The sequence below is a fragment of the Populus nigra genome, chromosome 4 (assembly GCF_951802175.1).
Source record: "Populus nigra chromosome 4, ddPopNigr1.1, whole genome shotgun sequence".
NCBI classification, from domain to species: domain Eukaryota; kingdom Viridiplantae; phylum Streptophyta; class Magnoliopsida; order Malpighiales; family Salicaceae; genus Populus; species Populus nigra.
This window is the reverse complement of record NC_084855.1, coordinates 2,831,485-2,851,186: the sequence shown is the minus strand read 5'-3', so window position 1 is coordinate 2,851,186 and position 19,702 is coordinate 2,831,485. Positions and strand designations below refer to the sequence as shown.

General features: G+C 35.5%; 2 protein-coding genes and 1 long non-coding RNA gene across 3 annotated transcripts; 2 read left to right on the top strand and 1 right to left on the bottom strand.

Annotated features, from left to right (window-relative positions):
• The first annotated feature begins 6,978 nt into the window (after positions 1-6,978).
• Positions 6,979-8,338, top strand: LOC133692395 (histone H1.2-like). Its single transcript, XM_062113293.1, has 2 exons — positions 6,979-7,313; positions 7,402-8,338. The coding sequence occupies exons 1-2, from the start codon at positions 7,125-7,127 to the stop codon at positions 8,071-8,073; spliced, it is 861 nt and encodes a 286-aa protein (XP_061969277.1). The 5' UTR covers positions 6,979-7,124; the 3' UTR covers positions 8,074-8,338.
• A 2,022-nt stretch (positions 8,339-10,360) lies between these two features.
• On the bottom strand, positions 10,361-14,802 carry LOC133691962 (calmodulin calcium-dependent NAD kinase). Its single transcript, XM_062112590.1, has 9 exons — positions 14,674-14,802; positions 14,400-14,570; positions 14,050-14,273; positions 13,911-13,972; positions 13,335-13,556; positions 12,850-12,976; positions 11,614-11,939; positions 11,349-11,493; positions 10,361-10,881 (listed from the first exon to the last, which is right to left on the bottom strand). The coding sequence occupies exons 1-9, from the start codon at positions 14,681-14,683 to the stop codon at positions 10,621-10,623; spliced, it is 1,548 nt and encodes a 515-aa protein (XP_061968574.1). The 5' UTR covers positions 14,684-14,802; the 3' UTR covers positions 10,361-10,620.
• Positions 14,803-15,616: 814 nt separating this feature from the next.
• LOC133691259 (uncharacterized) lies at positions 15,617-19,287 on the top strand. Its single transcript, XR_009841626.1, has 2 exons — positions 15,617-17,939; positions 18,050-19,287. It is a non-coding gene; the product is annotated as an uncharacterized LOC133691259 (long non-coding RNA).
• Positions 19,288-19,702: the final 415 nt, after the last annotated feature.

The following is a 19,702-nucleotide window of genomic DNA, read 5'->3' as shown; positions in this document are numbered from 1 at the left end:
TTCTTATATAATTTCATATTAAACTCGAGTTAAATAATAAATCAAATTAAAAAATTTCAAGATTAATATATTAATTTAAGTTTAAAAATAATATTAAATATTTTTTTACATTTTCACGCTTATTTTTTTAAAAAAAATTCGATCTGCATGGTTGCACAGTTATATGTGCTAGTATATGACTGCTAGACTATGCAATGTTATTTGTGAAACTTGTCATTTATGTCAACGAATTTTTAAAAACAAAGCATAGTTGATACCAGGAGGAGCTTGATGGTGCATAATCATCGACCTTTCCATGCTACTTCTGTGTTTTCTTTCCCCCTCAATTGGACATCCTACCCTTCTTCTCCTTCGTTTTTTTTTTTTTTTTTTATGTTTTTATTGGGAAGATAAATTGCCTGGAACTACGCGATGAAATTTTAAACTTGAAACTTCTTGATGAAATTTGAAGTCTTATCTCTTGGAAGTAGTAGATTTTTTTATTTGTTTTTGTATTTTAAAAATATTTTAAAAAAATAAAAATAAATTATTTTTTATATTTTAAATTAATATTTTTTTATATTATTTTGATACGTTGATATCAAAAATAATTTTTAAAAAATAAAAAAATATATTATTTTAATATATCTCTAAATAAAAAATAACTATAATTACACTTTCAATCATTCTCTTAATATAATTGAGTTTTTGTTTGGTAGTTGCGGTTACTTTTAAAATAACTTTTTGTGCTAAAATACATGTTAATGATTTTTTTTATTTTTTAAAAATTATTTTTGATACCAGCACATTAAAATGATTTAAAATATACAAAATATATTAAATTTTAATAAAATAAAAATTTTAAAAATATAATTTATACTGTATTCCCAAACATATTATTAAAACATCTTCGTAGGGCTATTTATCCAACATTAGTGAGAAGATAACCACCGCTATCCATCTTTTTATACGGAAGACGTTCGGAGGAGCTTTCATATTTTACTGATGCAAAAGGAAATTGGCAGCCAATACGAGGACGGCACACCACAAAGAAAGGAAAGGAAAAGTCTCCCACGAACATGAAATCAATTGGAAAAAATAACTTTTTATGAAAAAATTAAATCCTAGGGACAATATCAGCAACACGATCGACTCCTTTGTTTTGCAGATAACCGAGTTAACTTTTTTGATATAGAAAAAGTTATTTTGGTAACGATAAACTAAATCAATTTAGAATAATTTAACTAATATATCATTCGGGGTATAAAATTATAATAACTCTATAAATAAATAAAAATCATAAAATTCAAGACCTAATAAACTAATATTAAATAATAAAATTATATAAAAAAAATCAATTTAAAAAAAAATATTTAAAAAAAAATCAAAATCAACTAAGTTAACTTGACTAACCCGTTACATGCGAAATAAGATCAGGAAAAAAAATTTATTTAAAAAAAACATATAAAAAAGATTAAAGTTAAATAAAAAAACATTGAAAAACCCATCAAGTCTACACAAGTTAGTTTGACTAACCTAAATTCAAGATAACCCCACAAACAAAGTGAAAAAATCACAAAGCTCGTAGACCAGTAATTTATTGTTAAGGGATGAAAGTGAAAAAACAAATCATTTGTTTTTTTTAAAAATATAGAGACAAAAAAATCTAAGTCAACATCGGTTAACTCGACCAGTCCGCTGCCCTAGATATGAATATGAGATCAAGATAACAAAAAAAAAAACAGAATAAATCATGAAAATCAAGGCCTAATAACCTAGTGTTGAATAATAAAAAAATTAATTTGTAAAAAATAACTTATAAAAAAAACCGAGCTAAAATTTAAAACTAGTGACCCGGGTTATGATGTCGGGATTAACCTGTTGAAGGTAGACATGAAAAATAATGAAGCAAAATTCTCAATCATGAAAAAATAAAAAAAAACAAATAAATATTAATAAAAACATCAAGGACCAAACTTGGTTAAAAAATAAATGAAAGAAAGTAGTTAAGGACTAAATTGAAAAACAAAATAAATTAAGAAAATGATAAAAAATTAGCAATCAAAAGAATGAAGATCAAAGTTAAACAAAAAAATTAAATGAAAAAAAATCTTGAGGGACAAGATAAAAAAATAATGACAAGATTGAAAATGAAATAAAACAAAATACATAAGGATGGGATTGAATGTTTTTTATTTCAAAAAACATAAAAATTAGCACAAAAAGGGCCATAATTGAAATAAATACAAACTAAAGAATATAATTGAAGTTTGAAAGGTCAGGCACAAATCTCTAGGTAAGGAAAAGGCAAAAGAAGGAAGGTGAAAAATAACTTGTCACCACATAATAAATTGCGCACGCCACCCCATTAGTTGCGTTGTGACATGACCTTTCAGGCAATATGTTTGGTTATTTTTGGCCTCTAGACGTCGTTGCATATGCCACTCAAAAAATATAGTTGACATCAACTCGTTGTTGCGTGTGTAGTAAGCAAACAAACCTTTTCTTTTCTATATAATATTTATAAAATGTTAAAAGATTGATTTACTCTATGTAAACAGATAATAACAAAAAAACCATAATAAAAAAATGATAATACCCCTAATAACATGTTTAACATTTTTTTTAGCATATATTAAAGCAAACAAACATTTTCTTTTTTATATAATATTTATAAAATGTTAAAAGACTGATTTACTCTATATAAATAGAGAATAGCAAAAAAAACCATGATAAAAAGATGATGATGCCTCTAATAACATGTTTAACATTTTTTTTTTCTTTTGAGCATATCTTAATCCTTTAATTGTTATAAAAAAAACAAAAAGACCATGAAGTCCTGCTAGTCAAGCAATTGTTTTTTATTGTGAGGGTAAATAAATAATTATATCGTACAACAAAAAAAAATGAAGGTATTGATTTACTTCATTCAATTTGGAAATTACCAATTGAATTCTATAAAAAAACCATTTTACCCCCTCAATTTATATTTTTTTTAGCTTTTATTGTAAAGAAAAAAAACATCATTAACTATAATAACTATCGGTGTAATATGTCTGCCTCCGCAATGAATTATCGAGCTCCCTTGGGTTTTTTTAGAGTCCAAAAGTGTGATTTGACTCCCTTTACAAGTGATGAAAACCGATTGTTTCATCCAATTAATTGAATTTGAACCAATAATGACATTCAATGGTATTGAAGTTGATTTTATTTTACCTGATTTCTACAATATTACCCAACTTTGATTTTAATTCGATCAAATTGGACAGAGAAAATTTTTCATCCTTGGGTGCCTAATTTGATCTTTTTAAAGCAATTTTTTTAAATAGAAAGTTTATGAATCATAAAACTATATAAAATATAAGATAAACTCCAAATTCATAAATAAAATTATTTAAATTTATTGTAAAAAAATAATTCCACGCATTACATAGAAAATTAAAATATTTTAAGAAACCAAGTGTATTTTTTTAAAAAAAATAGCAGACAATCCAAGTCAAAATTGAACCGAGGCACTGCTGGGTCAATCTTGCACCCGCCATCGATTTTAATCAAACGAAGGAAAATCCAACCTACTTTATCGGGTGATATCGTGGATTGGGTGAAATTACTACTTTAAATTTAAAATGTATTTTCATTTATCAATATTACCTTCCAAGTCGAATCACATTCAAAGTCGTGTGCGAGATTTTTACTAGGAATAGTTGGCTCACCCTTGTGGACTGCTCGGAGTTCAAATGAGTCAGTAACACCGACAGAACACGTCTTACACGAACTGCCAGACTGACCAAAAAACAGCAAACAAAAGCAAGAGTTATCACATACAACCCTAGTCTATGTAGCAGTTCTGAGAAGAACAAGAGAGAATACCTCATCCCAACTTAACCACTTTGTCATGGAAGACAACCTCGCTCCTCGCTTGCCAGATTGACCGAAAAATAGCAAACAAAAGCAAAAACGAGAACTTCTTTTGAACCTTCCTTTACTCATAGAAAAAGAATAAAAAAATGCCCTCACTGGTCAAAGAAAGGCGAAGGAGTATAGAGAGAAACCGATGAATCCACCATCAATAAAAAAGGTTACACCATAGCTCCTAGGGTAGCACATCCAAAGAACAAATGATGAAAGTATTCTACAATACCATGATATAGTTGTTGATTCCACTTTAAACGGTATTTTATATCAAAAAATCAATTTAATCTAAGAACTCAAGTAGTTAGGTGAATTTTTAAAATATAATTTATATTATATTAATTTTTAATATATTATCTCAAGTGAAAAGACTGTGGACTTAAAACTTGCATATATTCTTATTACCTTGTGTTTAATTTTTATCAAATAAATAGAAATGATGATATTCGAACTCGTGATTGCTTGGTCATCAATGCTTTGATACCATGTCGAAAAACCATCTCAACCCAATAGCTTAAGTTATTAGGTTAAGCCACAGGATATAATTTATATTATTCTCTAACATTTTAAAAGTGTGTTGTATCAAATCAATGTTTTTTTTTCCATATTTTCAAATAATTATAATGTATTGATGTTAAAAAATATATTTTTTAAAAAAATTATTTTAATATATTTTAAAACAAAACATAATTTTAAAAAATAATATATATTAGAATAACACCAAGAAATTTGGAATTAATATTACCTGCACCAATAAGACCTCTTTAAAATAGAAACTCCCTCGTGCAAATTTCGAATTCAATTCGATTTAACACCGCCATCTCAAATTCCGAATCCAATTCGAGCTAATGTGCTCGTGAGGATTGACCTGGCGAAGTTACAATGATTTTTACATGCCTGGACATTATGCTCTGGCTTGGGCTTAATCTTGGTTTTCCATGTCGAGCCTTAACATAATGTCAATGCCTAGGCTGGTCCTGAACTTGATCAGCTCTACAGTCAATGACTATTCCTGTAAGATTAATCTTCATTATTTTAAGCGTTTCTTAAGATTGCTTGTATTTTGTACAAACCTTCATCAATTGAGAACATTACGAGACCTGAGATGTTATCGAGGAGACAATCAATTGTCTAAATTTGCAATTTCTTACCTGTCAATTCTTAGCTTAAAATTCGAGTGTCACCCTCGTGTGCAGTCCATTAGTCGGTAGATGGACCTCTAGATGAATTCAAAAGAAAACAGTGAGCTTAAGTAACAGGGAAAATGATGCGAGAACTCGGTGAGCTGCATGCATCGAGATTTTTCTTTCAGTATTTGTTCTTCCCAAACCTTTTCGGCTCGACATTTTACACCTGCTTAATTTCCATGGTGATGCTTAATGCCTTGTGCTTCTCTCCACGTGAAAGGGGAAATCTAATTGGTTCGTTTTAACTCTTAATTGTTGATACATATACCTTTCACGCAGATCTTCATGCCATTTAAAGAACTCTAAGTCCCAACCATGTTAGGGAGGCTGTATATATATTCCCATGTTCTTGCTAACAAATGGATCACAAAGTACCGTTGCATCCTCGGCATTTCATGTAAAACACCTAATTTGAGTTTATCATGCCATTGAGGAGTTAAAACAAGATTTTATACGCCTTGAATATGTCGAAACATTATTAGCTTGGACAGTAAACGTTGGAAGAACCGAGATATCATAGTTAGCTCGATAATTAAATTCACCATGAATCTCAATTCGACATAGATGTTGAGCTAACTTGTTAATAATTAGAAGATTTAACATATAATATGTTGAATAATTAAATAAATACAAGATCATAGAGTGTTATGGATCGTGGTTGATTCCCATAACTCTAATGATCATGTTAAGAGATATGCTATGCACAGCCGCGACGATGACCCTCTACAATCTTAATCGCAAATACAGAACAAGAACTGCTTGCAAGTGTGTTAATCCAATGAACATCCACCAACATCCTATGTGTATATATGAACATTCGTGCAATGGTAAATCCTAGGTTTAGCAGAAAGGTCTATGATTCCTTTTTTATAACAACTCAGTGAACTATACAGATGCAAGTACATTTACAGCGTCTATGGAGTCTTGCTGGTGTCTAGTACTGCCTTCGGAGAGTGGAGGCCATGCACAGTAAATTTTAACACGACAAATCCCCACATAGAGCTGCGATATACATTTGAAAGGATGAAATTTAGGCATTGATTTTGACAAAAGGGTGGACAGTATACGCTAATGTGATGCAGTAGCATACTGGGGTTCCATATGACTATGCACCGAAGAAATTTCCACACGATGTTGAAATATGATAGGCTAAATGATCTCGAGTGGATCACAGATTCAATTGCGCTGTACTCGAACACATTTATACTCCAATTGATCACCAGTAATGCCTTCGGAAACTGAAAACAACGAATCAATTCAATTCTCCAGCAGATGCATACACCACACACAATGCTGTCGTGCACTTGGAACACCCTCATAGGATGTGTTCAACCTCGTTGTCTTTCCAATCAAAAGTTTCCCACCTAAATCTCAATAGATTTTCATGGTTCTTGGACCAGTATGTCTCTTTACTACCCTACTATAAATTGAACCAGAAAAAACCATAATTAAGCCCTAGCATTCTTCTAAATTCCCCTTAAACCACAATGACATCCAACTAAACCCTACTTTTGACCATCACGGCTTCAAACTCAAATTCCTCTCAAACGGCTCATCCTCGAAAAACGTTCCACCTCTCACTGGAAACCTCATATAATTACCTGCACAATAAAAAAAATTTCAGAAAATTTCATTAACTGCAGCTCAAGTTATGCTCAATTTAATTGAGCTTAAAAGCACACCCGAACCTACAAAATCTTACCATCTCCTCCTAGTCCTCTCATCCACACCTCCTATAAATTCCCAACAGTCAACCGTAGATAAATCCAAATCCAATGGCTCATATTCAAACTTGAACAAAGGGAGCGATCCGCGTCTTAACCCTCTCCACCAATCAGAACCCAACTTTCGGATACCAGCCTCCTCTTCCTTGACTATTTAAATCCCATAATTTCCGTCATCTTCTCCACACAAACAAAAATAAATTAAGAATCGCCAGCTTACACAGGACCACCAGATCCGATCTAATCTTCTCTTCTCCTCTGATTCGATTCCCTTTCTTCCCTCAAACCCTAACACTAGAATTTCAATCAAAATTCTGTAAAAATGTCATCTGATGAACCCACCGTCGCCGTCGATGGCAGCACCGAACCAACATCCGCTGAGCCGGCTGATGATAAGCCAGCCGCCAAACCCAGCAGAGCCAAGAAAACTAAAGAACCCAAAGCCAAGAAGGCTCCTGCCCCAAAAAAACCCCGTCATCGTACCCCCTCCTCTCACCCTCCTTACGAAGAGGTAATACTTTATACATCCGATCCAATTTTTATTTTAATACTTTTGTTTTTGATTTTTAGATCTGATTCTGTTTTATTTTATTTTGTAGATGATTAAGGATGCTATAGTGACATTGAAGGAGAAGACAGGTTCAAGCCAGTACGCGATTACTAAGTTTCTCGAGGAGAAACACAAGCAACTTCCCTCGAATTTTAAGAAACTCTTGCTGTTTCATTTGAAGAAGCTTGTGATTTCTGATAAGATTGTTAAAGTAAAAGGATCCTTCAAGCTTCCATCGGCAAAATCATCGGCACCAGCTAAACTAGCTGCTGCTTCTCCGCCTAAAAAGAAGACGGCAACTGCTGCCAAGCCAAAGGCTAAATCTAAGCCAGCTTATTCCAAGGCGAAGGAAACTAAGCCTGCCAAGTCGACTGCTAAGTCACCAGCAAAGTCTAAAGCAGCTGCCAAGCCGAAGGCTAAGCCAAAGGCTGCAGCTGCCAAGCCAAAAGTTACCGCAAAGGCAAAACCAAAGGCTGCTCCAGCTAAGGCTAAGACCTCTGTTGCAAAGCCCAAGGCAGCTCCGGCTAAGCCTAAGGCTAAGGAGAGACCGGCTAAAGCTTCGAGGACTTCAACGAGAACATCTCCTGGGAAGAAAGCGGCAGCAACCAAAGTCGCGCCGAAGAAGGCTGCAACCCCGAAAAAGGCCCCAGCTAAGACCGTAAAGCTGAAGAGTGTTAAGACTCCGACGAAAAAAGCAGCAGTGAAGAAAGGAAAGAAGTGAGAAATGACATGTTGGGAAGTTATAGGGAGTAGTGTTTTTAGGGGTAGTTCTGTAAATTCGGTGGTCGTTGAGGGGTGGGTTTGTAATTTGTGTTACTTGGAATGCCCACTTGATAAGAAAAGCAAATGGCATCGGATGTTAGGCTTTTTCTTTTTTTTTTTCCGGCACTGCGTGGAGTTGTTATTTAGGGATTTGAAACAGTACTAGATGTAATTTTCGAAGAAATAATTTTATGGTATAAAATTTAGAGCTTCTTGCTTTCTCACATGTCACGCCCATCTTCGACGTTCACGTAAAACCTTCATTGGAACGGGGAAAAATTTCCCAAATGTTCGGGCTTAGGGTTCATCTTTGGTAATTGAAATTGGAGAGTAGAGAGGGGGCAGGAAGCGTAAATCACACGCCATTTGCGTAATTGAAATTTCAACGCAAGGGTTTTGATTTGCTTTTGCTCGCTGGACGAGTCAAGTTTTAACAGGTTAGTAGCCGCAAGCATTCGCCTTTCGTTCCTCTTTCTGCATCGTGGCCGCCATGTGTGGCTAAAGGAGGTGAGATGAAATGGTTGCCCAGGACTAGTTGCCCGTCTATCATTAGAGTGTGTATGCTTTTGACTGGTTTTATAAAAGATTACCATGGAGCTTCCATCTCTTGTTGGATTTTTACTGGCCAGCTTGTTTTGCAAAGGGTCACGAGTGCATTACCTCTCATGGTCATGGTGGTTCTTCTCTCTGATGATCTCAGAGTGTGAACAGATGAACCAGGCTCATTGGCCAACCATGATTGTTGATATAGATAGGTAAGAAGGCTGCAAAGAATCAATCAAGCATTCTCAAAGAAATACTTCTTACTACTCATGTTGCTGACATTATGAACCTGTCGGCCTTCATCTACGTTACTCGCTTAAAAAAAATCTCTCTCACTGGCAGATGATTTCATGTTTGCTTATCTGACAGTTGCGACTTGCAAAGTCATTTTGTCTGGTGGTTACATAACTGGAATGTGACTTCCTACCATGCAATAACAGTAATTCTCCGAGTGGGCGGAAAATTTTCCCTGTACTTGTGAGGTAAATATAGAAATTTGGATCGTTCTATTTATTTGTCCTCTGCCATTTTTCTGTCCTTGTAGTTTTTCACCTGCCTTTTCACTTTCCCTCGATTAATTCGCTTCTGCTCTCTCTAATTTATTTTCTAATACTTGTTTTCTTATTCTCTTTTTATTTCCTTTTGCCAGTCAGACTACACTTTCGTGTCTGACCACCACGTGAAATGATAAACTCCATCAACAGTTTTTTTTAATTAATATGAATATTCGTGGCAGTTTATATTTAATTCATTTCACGTGCTCTAAAATTAATTTATATTTAATTTTGGATTACTAATGTCCCATTTATGCCTTCAGACCTTTCTAGAATGTATACTTGCACTAATGCCTCGATCCAGTTCATTTCATCTCCTGTCTATTAACAAGTAAAATCATATGGATTTTCCCTGCCCGACACTTCTTATATCCAAATGTCGATCATGTGTATGGAAATTGGCAAGGACCAGTTTACGAAAAGGGGAGCAAGAACATGGTTTGCTGGAAATGTGTGACAAAAATTGGGAGCAAAATCTGAACAAATGGCATCACAAATATTTGTTGATGTTAAGAGATGACAGGCAATGGATTGCATAATACAAATTACTGAAGTTTGTGATCTAAAAAATATAGAAATCTCTTCCATATTTGAAATATTGTAGGTGCTCTGTTTTCCAAGGTAATAAAATAAAGGGATGTCAATCCATCATGATTTTGTTGGTAAACATATACGGTGTACGAGTTATATTTAAGAACTATCGTTTGATTTCTCCAAACAAGTATTGCTTGAGTGACCTAATGCATCAAAATATCTTCATGAAATTATCTTCTCTGTTGTTGGTGGAGGGTAATTCAAGAGTCACAAGTGTCCATTGTTTCTTGATCACTGAAAGGTGGCATTTCTGAGGAAGTTGTTCTTCACTTCCTGGGCAGATAGGATGATGAGAAGACTGAAGTTACTTCCTCTCAATTGCACAATGCTAGCAATTAGCTTGTCAAATACACATTTGAGCAATTATACATTTGAGGGCGCAAGTTTGATTCAATTATATTAAACTTTCAAATCCAAAAGCCTCGAGTCTTAACGTTATTATTTGGTATGTATCTTGCTTCAAGTTTCAATATTCATGTTCTTGTCTTTTAATTTATATGATTATAATGGAAGAAAAGCCTTGGAAAACGGCTTATGTTTTTGGCATGACTTGTTTTTTTTTAAATTCACTCGAGCAGTTCTAACCACCAGCAAAAATATTTCTGTGTTTTGACCTGTGCTTTGCTAGTAAATAAAACTCTACACGTAGCTTAGCCAAAAAAAAAGATAGGGAGGGGGGGGGGGAATTTTTACACATTAATCATATTTTGACAACCCTATGTTATATTTTGGTCGGCTGTAAACATAGCAAGGAATTAGACACTTTCTTCAGCTTCAATCTTTTGGGCCTTGAGTTTTTTAAGAAGCTTGGAACTTCATCTCCCCCCTACTCTGAACATGTCATTTGATCTTTCAACTTTCTGGATGGAGTACTTCAACTCCTTTTGAATATTTAACCTTGATGGTGATAATACAATGTCTTTCCAAATTGAACCATCTTCACAAGCTGGATTAGGGTACTTGTATAGTTCATAAATAGACTCCGCTTCCTCGTTCAAGCAGCCCACTCTTTTTAAACAGTCTATTTCATCTGGATCAACCAGCAGAGTCTTGTCCCTGTCTTTCCATCCTATCAACTTCACAAAGATTGACGAGTTAGTATTTTTTTTTTCCCCATGGAACTCTATTTGACCTACTGCTAGTTCAACATTTTTTTGTTAAGGTCTAAACCCGACAGCCATAATCTATATCTTCCATGCATGTTTCTTTTGGCACCTGAAATAGATGAAGTATATCTATTCTTCATGATGAGATTGAGCTGTAATCAGGTCTGGCTATTGGCGGTTTGATAGTTTCAGGTTTTCCGTTAACCTCAGTTCAGTTGTGTGGTGGTTATCAACAATGGCATACACCTGTGAGCAGCCAGTACATTTACTTTGACAAGAAACTTTCAAGTCAAGTCCCTAATTCCTACCTCAGACTCAGGCCTCTGCAGTTTATTTATATTTGGTGTTTGGATTACCCCTATGTACTACATACTGTGGCCTTGCTAAGAGCTTAAAGAAACCAGAGGAGAATGAAGCCAGGGAGACAGTCTGTGTACCTTAGGTGGACCTTCCAAAGCATTGGTGCAATAAAGCCTGGCATTGTCAACCAGATGGCAGTACGTCAGAAATGCATTTGCAAATCTCTTGTGGGATTTCAGTTGTGATTTCACCCTAACAGCTCTTCTACACATTATAGCTCTCCTGAAAACAGTCAAAATGTCCCACCGTCATATATCACCCCAGGAAGAAAAACTCTTGTGCTCTTTATGTTGTTAAAACCGGAAGCGTAAGACCACTGTACTGTAATAATTTGCTACATACCTTATGCCTCTGACAACAGCTAAATAAGCATCACAAACGACCCCAACCAGCTCTATCCTGTATGGTTTTCTTCTTTTGGATCCTTCTTGCAGTGATTGTTCTTCTTCGTCAATCTTCTCCCAGTACTCCTCAGTTACAGCTCCACCAGTACCTACTTTATAACCTGCTCCCATGCGATAACGACGACGGTGGACATTTCTGGCCATTGTTATTGTCTGCACAACGAATGGTACCCAGGAGAGAGTACCATCCATGATTACATCCCGCCCTTCATTCAATGCTGTCACCAAGAGAGAAGATGCTGCATCTGTAGACGACTGGTGCACCTGTTTGAAGAAGAAATTTCATTCCCAATATGAAGCTACAGAATATTCGAATACTATTTAGCACTGGCACTATAAAAGTCCAGGTTGAAAGTTGACTTCACAAGCACATGCTTGACTCTTGATTTATAAACTTTTGTGCCATTGTGCTATCTCAGCTGTGGCCATCGGGCTGACAGTATATAAGAACTGATAGCTGATAGGATTACTGTATGCTTGGAACAGTTCATAAGAACAGAGTGCATCTGTCCTAAGTTTAAAGACCCCAAGATATAGAACAGGACCAGCGAGACTGTGAGATTAGTTTGAATAGAACAGAAAATTACTGGGCATTAGAGTGGATACAAGATATGCTTATGATTAGGAAGAGTTTGACATAAATGGGAGGGCCTGGACAATTTTGTGGCAGATATTGTGCCCTTGGAAACAGGGTATTCATGCCGTTGGAATTTTACCATGTTTGAATAATATTAAGCATTAGCTTAGAGCTGTCTGAGATCTGGAATTGTTCTGATGGATTGGCTGTGTATTTCACTCTCAGCTGGTGGGTTCCCAGATCTTTCTTTCCCCTCTAACCTCAATCCTTTTCTTGTTTATCTTTTCCTATACTTCAACATCTTTTTGCTGTCTATTGTCGTCATTTAGGCTGATTTGTATTTAAATGACAGAAATAACTTCTACTAAAAATTAAAAATCAGCTTCTTTTTATTAATTAATGTTATTTTTATAATTTAATAGTTAATCTTACTTTTTTTGTTTTGAATCCTTCCATTGCCTTCCTTTCCCTGCTATTCCCTTAACCAAATAAAAAAAAAGGTTGAAATATAACCAACCATTCCCTTCCTTTTCTTACCCTGACTAACCCTACCCTCCCTCACCATCCTTCCATCATAACAAAGTGTAAGTATCTCACCAGTTCAGCCGTATGGATCATGTCAACATGTCCTCGAGAGCTTAGGGCTCTATAGATGACATCTGATTCTTTGAAGGCATCGGCCTCAATAACCACTGCATTCCCTGCTGCTCCTGCCCAGAATGACCTGTTCACGATTTATTGAAAATATATATGTCAGCTTGTTTTATTTCTCCCTAAAAATTCTAATTATTGAGAGCTACTGGAAAAGACAGCACTATGGTGTGTTGGCTAAGAAATAAAAGAAAAGGAGCACCTATTCTTCTGTGCCATTGTTGCTTGGAAGGAATCCTGACATTTCATTTGAGCTAATTCTTCAATCTTTCTTTGCCTTTTCGTGATGGTAATATTTATTTTTGAAGTGTTTAGATTGCCTAAATATTATTCAACTTGATCTTTCTCAGTGTGTTGAATGCGTATACTAAGTTACAAAAATAACTTATCCTATACTATGAGCGATGATAACAAAAGAAGTATGCTCTTACTCATTGAGAATGTCCTTGAGCACTGTGCTCTTCCCAGCTCCCATACCACCACCCATGAAGAGGAGGACTGGACTTCTATTACTGTGAGCTACTGGAGCCATCACCTCTGTACATTGTGAGTCATCATTTGATGCAAGTCCCATTGCTTTCATTTCCTCCACCAATGTACTGAACACCCTAGCAACCTTTAGATCTTTTGCTACCCTCTCAAAAGTCCGTTCCCTAAACCAGAAAGAGAAGGAGACCCAGTTATTTCTCTTGTGGATAGTATTCATACATGTGTTGAGGCCTTTCAATTTGATTGATCGTTAGGCAGTTGTGTCCGTAAAAATATATCTGAAGCCAGAAAGATTATGTCGGTTTTGATGGTTAAGATAGCTGTTAGATATGCATCTACATCCTATGAAATTGGGTTTGTTCTGATACGAAGCGATTCAAGTGAATGTACTTGTGTAATTCAAGTTGATATTTCTTGTTGTGTTCGATTTCTTATCTGTTCTGCGATTCTCTTGCCGACTTGTGTTTTAACATCAATTACATTGGTGCATGAATTTTCCCAAGGGAAGTATTACTCACCTAGTTGCTGCCATGACAATTTGTTTGAGCTTCCTTTTGGGCTCCGGATCAGAATTCAACACCTAAAATTAGATGGTAAGAAAGCAACAATAATGAAATACAGGAGACGATACATGCAGGTCTAACAGATCTCGTTTACCTGACTAATCAAAAGATCAGCGTGGCTCCAGTGAAATGCAAAATAACTAAGAATGCACCTCTCAAACTCCTCTACCAGCTTTACATAGAGTGAATCGGCGTCAGGTTCTTGAGAAAAGAATGCATAAATGTCCTCCTCACATCCATCACAATCTCGGATGTATTCGGCGGCCAACCTACATAGATGTGGGCATTCTCTCCTATCTGCAAACCCCATTTGCCGTGCTGCTCTCATGAATGAAGGAGGGAGACATATTACAATGATTGAAAAGACTGAAATGATTCAAGTTCTAGGGGGGAAATTGGATTTAATGTATATTTAGTTTTATCGTTGGATCTCGTAATAATTACCTACATAATGGGGAAATCTCTCAAGCTTTTCGGCATGGCCTGCCTCTATTGGTCTTAGGCGTAGGATGATCTTTCGATCCCTCAACTTCCAGAGACGATAATGTACAGCTGCTATGATCAAGCCTATTGAAGAGGCCACCATGATAAGATAGGTTTGTTTGCTGGTGTAATCTGATGAATAATATCGAGACAGGAGTAAAGAAACGTTTCATGCGATTGTTATCAATGTTGCTAGAGATGAGAAGACGACCAGATTTTTTCCTCTAAGACTTACCTCTCGGCATGTTTTAGAATTCCAGGGAAGAAGATTTTCTGTTTGATTTCATGCTGTGACGACAGGAAACAACATTATCTGCCATTGCCTTTCCTTTGTAGTTGCATCTTAATCGTTATTTTTGTTTGGAGACACCGATAAAAGCGACAAAAGGGACACTCCTTGCTTTTTACTTTTTACATCATAATAAAATCAAGTGGTGCCACGTGTAATAGTTTTCGACATGTACATTCCCAGTAGTTATCTCTTCGTACAGTAGAAACTAGATAATATTTAATAAAATATTAAACTAAAAAATTATCATATTTCAATTTGGATACTTATTAAATTTTGATATATTTTTTTAATTTTTATTTTTTTATTTGACAATTTTAAAGACACACTCTTATCATATATTCAGATTAGTTTGAGCATCGATTGATATTCTAAAAATATATTCTAAAACAATTTTAAAGACACACTCTTCATGTTAATCAAATATATTTAAAAATATTTAGTAAATTTTTTTGTATAATCCCAAAATTTTTTTTTATATTCAGATTAATAAAGGAAACATATTTTTTTTAATAAGAACCTCTAAGATTAAAATGTCTATATTTATTTAATAAAAAATGCATGACATTTTTATTTCGAGAATGAATACAACATTCATTTAAAAACAGTACACAGAATTATGAGAACATATTTCTTCTTTTCTCGCATGAAAATAAGACCATAAATACATAATAGATTCCACATTTTAAGTGAAAGAAAAAATTAAATACGCAGGAGTATTATCTAATAATAATTCTAGAAATCAAAGTAAATCTTTGAACGTTTTGGGCCAGGCTCAAGGTCCATTTATATTATATTAAGCAAGCTAGGCCGGGTTGACCCAGAAAGAGAAGCATCGACAAATACAATCCCCTGGATTTTACCCGTTTGGGTTCTCGGGTCCTAAATCCTCGGTTCAATTTTCCCGGCTCCACAGTCTCCAATTAAACAAACAAAAACCCCTCCAAACTCCAAAGGGCTCTTAAAACCCTACCTTACTCTTCTCCTTCTCCTTCTCCTGTTGCTCATGTATTATCATCAAGAACAACTGCTTCTTCTATTGGCAAAATCTCCTCCCCCTTCTTCAGTAACCCACAAAAACCCACTTCTTCAAATCCCAAAACTTCAAACGAAGAGCTCACTTCAAACTCCAAAACTTTCCCAGAAGTCACAACCTTTAACGCTCAAAACCAAACGCCACTTCAAGAATTCCTCAAGAGAAACTGCAAGTCAGGTAATTGCACTCTCAATGAAGCAACTCACTTCTTTGATCACATGATTAACATGAACCCCACCCCTCCAATTGCATCATTCCATCTTTTATTAGGTTCACTTGCTAAGAAAAAGCTTTACTTTGATGTTATTTTATTGTGTAAAAGAAAGAATCAGCTGGGTTGTTGATGGATTTTATCACTTTGAATATTTTGCTTAATTGTTTTTGTAATGCGAAGAGGGTCTGTGATAGTCTTGTGGTTTTTGGGAGGATTTTAAGGTGAGGTTTTATGCCAAATACTGCGACTTTTAGTTCTATGATTAAGGGTTTATTTCGGAGGATAAAACTGGTTAGGTTGTCGGATTGTTTAAGAAAATGGGTTTGTTTGGTTGTTGGCCAAATGTGGTTACTTATGGTATTCTGATTAATGGGTTGTGTCGAACTGGGAATAAGTGTCGCTGTGAAGTTTCATGAAGAAATGCTTAGTGGAAATGGTAAATTTGGTATTTATTGCAAGCCTAATTTGGTTTGTTATGGAAGTATTATTGATGGTCTTTGTAAGGATGGGTTGGCGGAGAAGGCGAAAAAGCTTTTTCTGGAAATGAAGGGTAGAGGTATTTGTCCTGATGTGGTTGTGTATGGCCCCCTAATGCATGGTTTGTGCTCTATGGATGAGTGGGAGGAGGCTAAAGGTTTGTTTAATGAGATGATGGATCATGGATCAAGGTATGCGGCCTTATGTGGTAACATTCAATTTGCTGATAGATATGCTTTGCCAGTCTTGGAAGATGAAAGAGTCAAGTGAATTGTTTGAGCTTATGGCTCAGAGAGGTATAGAACCCGATGGTTTTACTTATTCCACTTTGATAGATGGATACTGTTTGTCTGGTATGATTGATGATGGGAGGGAGCTCTGTGTCTCTGGTGAATAAGGGGTGTAAACATAATGTTGTTAGCCATAATGCTTTGATTAATGGGTATTGCAAAAATCAGAAGGTAGATCAAGCTACGCGCCTTTACAGGGAATGCTTGATGAAGGGACTAGACCAACAATTATTATATACAATATTTACCCGGGTGGCTCTTTCCAGGCAGGCAAGGTTTGAAATACTCGAAGCTGTTTGTTGAGATGCAACTTCATGACCTGGAACCTAATTTGACAAAATATAATGTTTATCTGGATGTGCTTTGCAAGAACAATTCTGTTTCAGAGGCAGTAGGACTTGTTTCACAGTTTAGAAAATTGTAAGTTTGAATTGAGTGTTGAAATCTTTAACTGCCTTATTGATGGCTTGTGCAAAACAGGGAAGCTTGAAACTGCCTGGGACCTATTCTACAGAATGTCTAATGAAGGTTTAAAGCCAACTGTTGTGACATATTCTATAATGATACATGGACTTTGTAAAGAAGCCAAATGGAAAAGGCAAATGATCTGTTATTGGAAATGGAGGACAAAGGTTGTGCTCCAAATTTGGTCACATTTAACACACCCATGCTTAGTTTCTTACAAAATAATGAGACACAAAAGGTAGTTGAATTTCTTCATTAGATGAAAGCAAGAAAACTGTCACCAGATGTATCCACTGTCTTGATAGTGATAGAATTACTCTCGAAGGATGAAAACTACCATGAATGCATAAAACTGCTTCCTGAATTTCCTACTCAAGAGCGAACAAAAAAGTCGACATGATGAATGCCAGTCATTTGTGTGATTTGGCTGAAGAAAACTTTATTAGAACATTCCCAGAGTTCAACTTTCAACCAGAAGGTGCACAGAACTATGGCCTGCTGTTGTCCTTCCATTTGATTGAAGTTATTAGTGACAGCTTCAATGATGGGGTAAATCTGTTGAAGTTCATCAGAGGGTAGTTTGAACTGTTGAGGTGTGGCATCAGGTTCTGATTTACATCGTTGACTACAACTGGATTCCTTGAATCTATATGTTTATTCATAACAGAAGTTGTAGCATGGGTATGGTGGACCAGAATCGTTGATGGAGCAAATATCCTGCTAGTTTGAGGTAGGTCACAGACCTTCAAATGATAATCACTTGTGAATTGTAATAACCTGATAATGCTACTGAAAATCATTTCTGTTACCACCTTACTGAAAATTATTGCTTGACAACAGGAACAGACGTAAGGGGATGCTAACAACCACTGTATCTCTTAAGATCTGTGACATCAAGTACGTCTTGAATATATTGCCAACCACTGTATCTTTTTGTGTACAGGTATGCATGTCCTTTGTATCGTCTTTGTGGAATATATTGCCAATCTACCCTAAATTAATTTTCAGAACTGTTGTTGGATATGCTCTTTTAATAGCCATGGCATACAAATCTATTTGTAACTGTTTTTTTAATTGAACCTGATCACTGGAACTTATGTTTGGCCACACGCTTGTTGATAGTTTAGATATCCAATTCAAATTTGATAAAAATTCACAAGAAAGGCAGTGAATCACCGTGCCTTTAATGTCATTAATTTTAGTTTTTTTTTATAACTAAAATTGCAAGTGAAAATATGTTTTGGACGTTGTAATCTCTCTATCCATAGAGCACAATATATTTGAAACTTGAAAGTTTAACCATATTGGAAAGCTGGATGAGAAGATGCAACTTCATAGTGAGAACCAGATTATTGTGAAGTCTGTTGAGCACTGATCAGTGTCGTAGCAGTGGATACAAGAACTACCTTTGGAGGCTATCATTTCTAATCAAGTGAGACTTGTGCATGCATCTCTCTCATAGTTGCAAATATTTACATCTATAATTGTAAATGAGGAAATATGAGAGCCTGATGTTAAGTGCAATTGTCAAATTCAATCATGTAACCAGGCTTATTTAAGACAGGTGCGTATTGTAGAGCCCTCATGCACAAGTAACAGACTAAAGCAACTGATGGTTTGGATGGGGCAGGAGAAACTCTATTGTAAACATTAGCCTGCAGACCTTTTTATGGCAGCAGTTAAAAAAACATTTGATCGACGTTAAGTCTCTAGAAAATAGGAAATAGCTATGCTGATGATCTTATATCTGTGAGAGAAGTCGCGAGACTGGCTGGAGTCCCGATAGAAGTTGTTTGGATGAGCAACGCTTAGAGCTTATTTCAGAGGATCACAGGTTAGTCAGATCTGGACCAGCATGGGCCGGAACAAGTGAAATGAAGGCGTGCCATTTTGAGAATTTTTGGATCCTTCAGACAAAGCGAAAACACCAAGGAGTAAAAAAAGACATGATTTATCATTTATGTTTTTTCCATTTGAAACATGTATCTTAATCACCAGACATTATTAAGTGGATTTACTGGTAGTTGGATTATTTCGAATTGCTTGCATTACACTTCTATAAGACAGTGATTTCTGCATGCCGAGAGGTTTACTTTAGATTTTACTGTTAGAGGGCATTGGCTCTGACATACTCACTTAATGAGAATCTGGATAAAGTTTTCTAAAAGTTAATGGAGCATCAATTGATTTGTGCTTTAGTGGAGGTGGTAACAGGGAACAGTAAAAGAGGATGATGAAGACACCTACATGTCACTCCATTAGATTCATCAAAACCCTATATAGTTAAAGGTATTTGCTTGGTTTTAAGGCAGTACCTCCTGGATTTAGCTTACGAACACGTCTTTGAATTCTTAGATTTGCATGAAGAGTTTTTTCCTGGAATTCTTGAATCGTGTGAAGAAAATCGACCGCCTGGATCTTAGGGTCTCTCCTTGATCTTTTTGGATGTCAACTCCCCATACATCAACCGGGACAGTTTGAAGGAGCGGTGTG

Excerpts from the sequence above, each read along its gene's own strand:
- LOC133692395 (XM_062113293.1), top strand. The coding sequence starts at position 7,125 with ATGTCATCTGATGAACCCACCGTCGCCGTCGATGGCAGCACCGAACCA. Across the intron at positions 7,314-7,401 it reads CTCACCCTCCTTACGAAGAG|ATGATTAAGGATGCTATAGT; the intron begins GTAATACTTTAT and ends TTTATTTTGTAG.
- LOC133691962 (XM_062112590.1), bottom strand. Across the intron at positions 12,977-13,334 it reads CTCAAGGACATTCTCAATGA|GTCATTCTGGGCAGGAGCAG; the intron begins GTAAGAGCATAC and ends AATCGTGAACAG. Across the intron at positions 11,494-11,613 it reads GCTGTTGTCAGAGGCATAAG|GAGAGCTATAATGTGTAGAA; the intron begins GTATGTAGCAAA and ends GACTGTTTTCAG.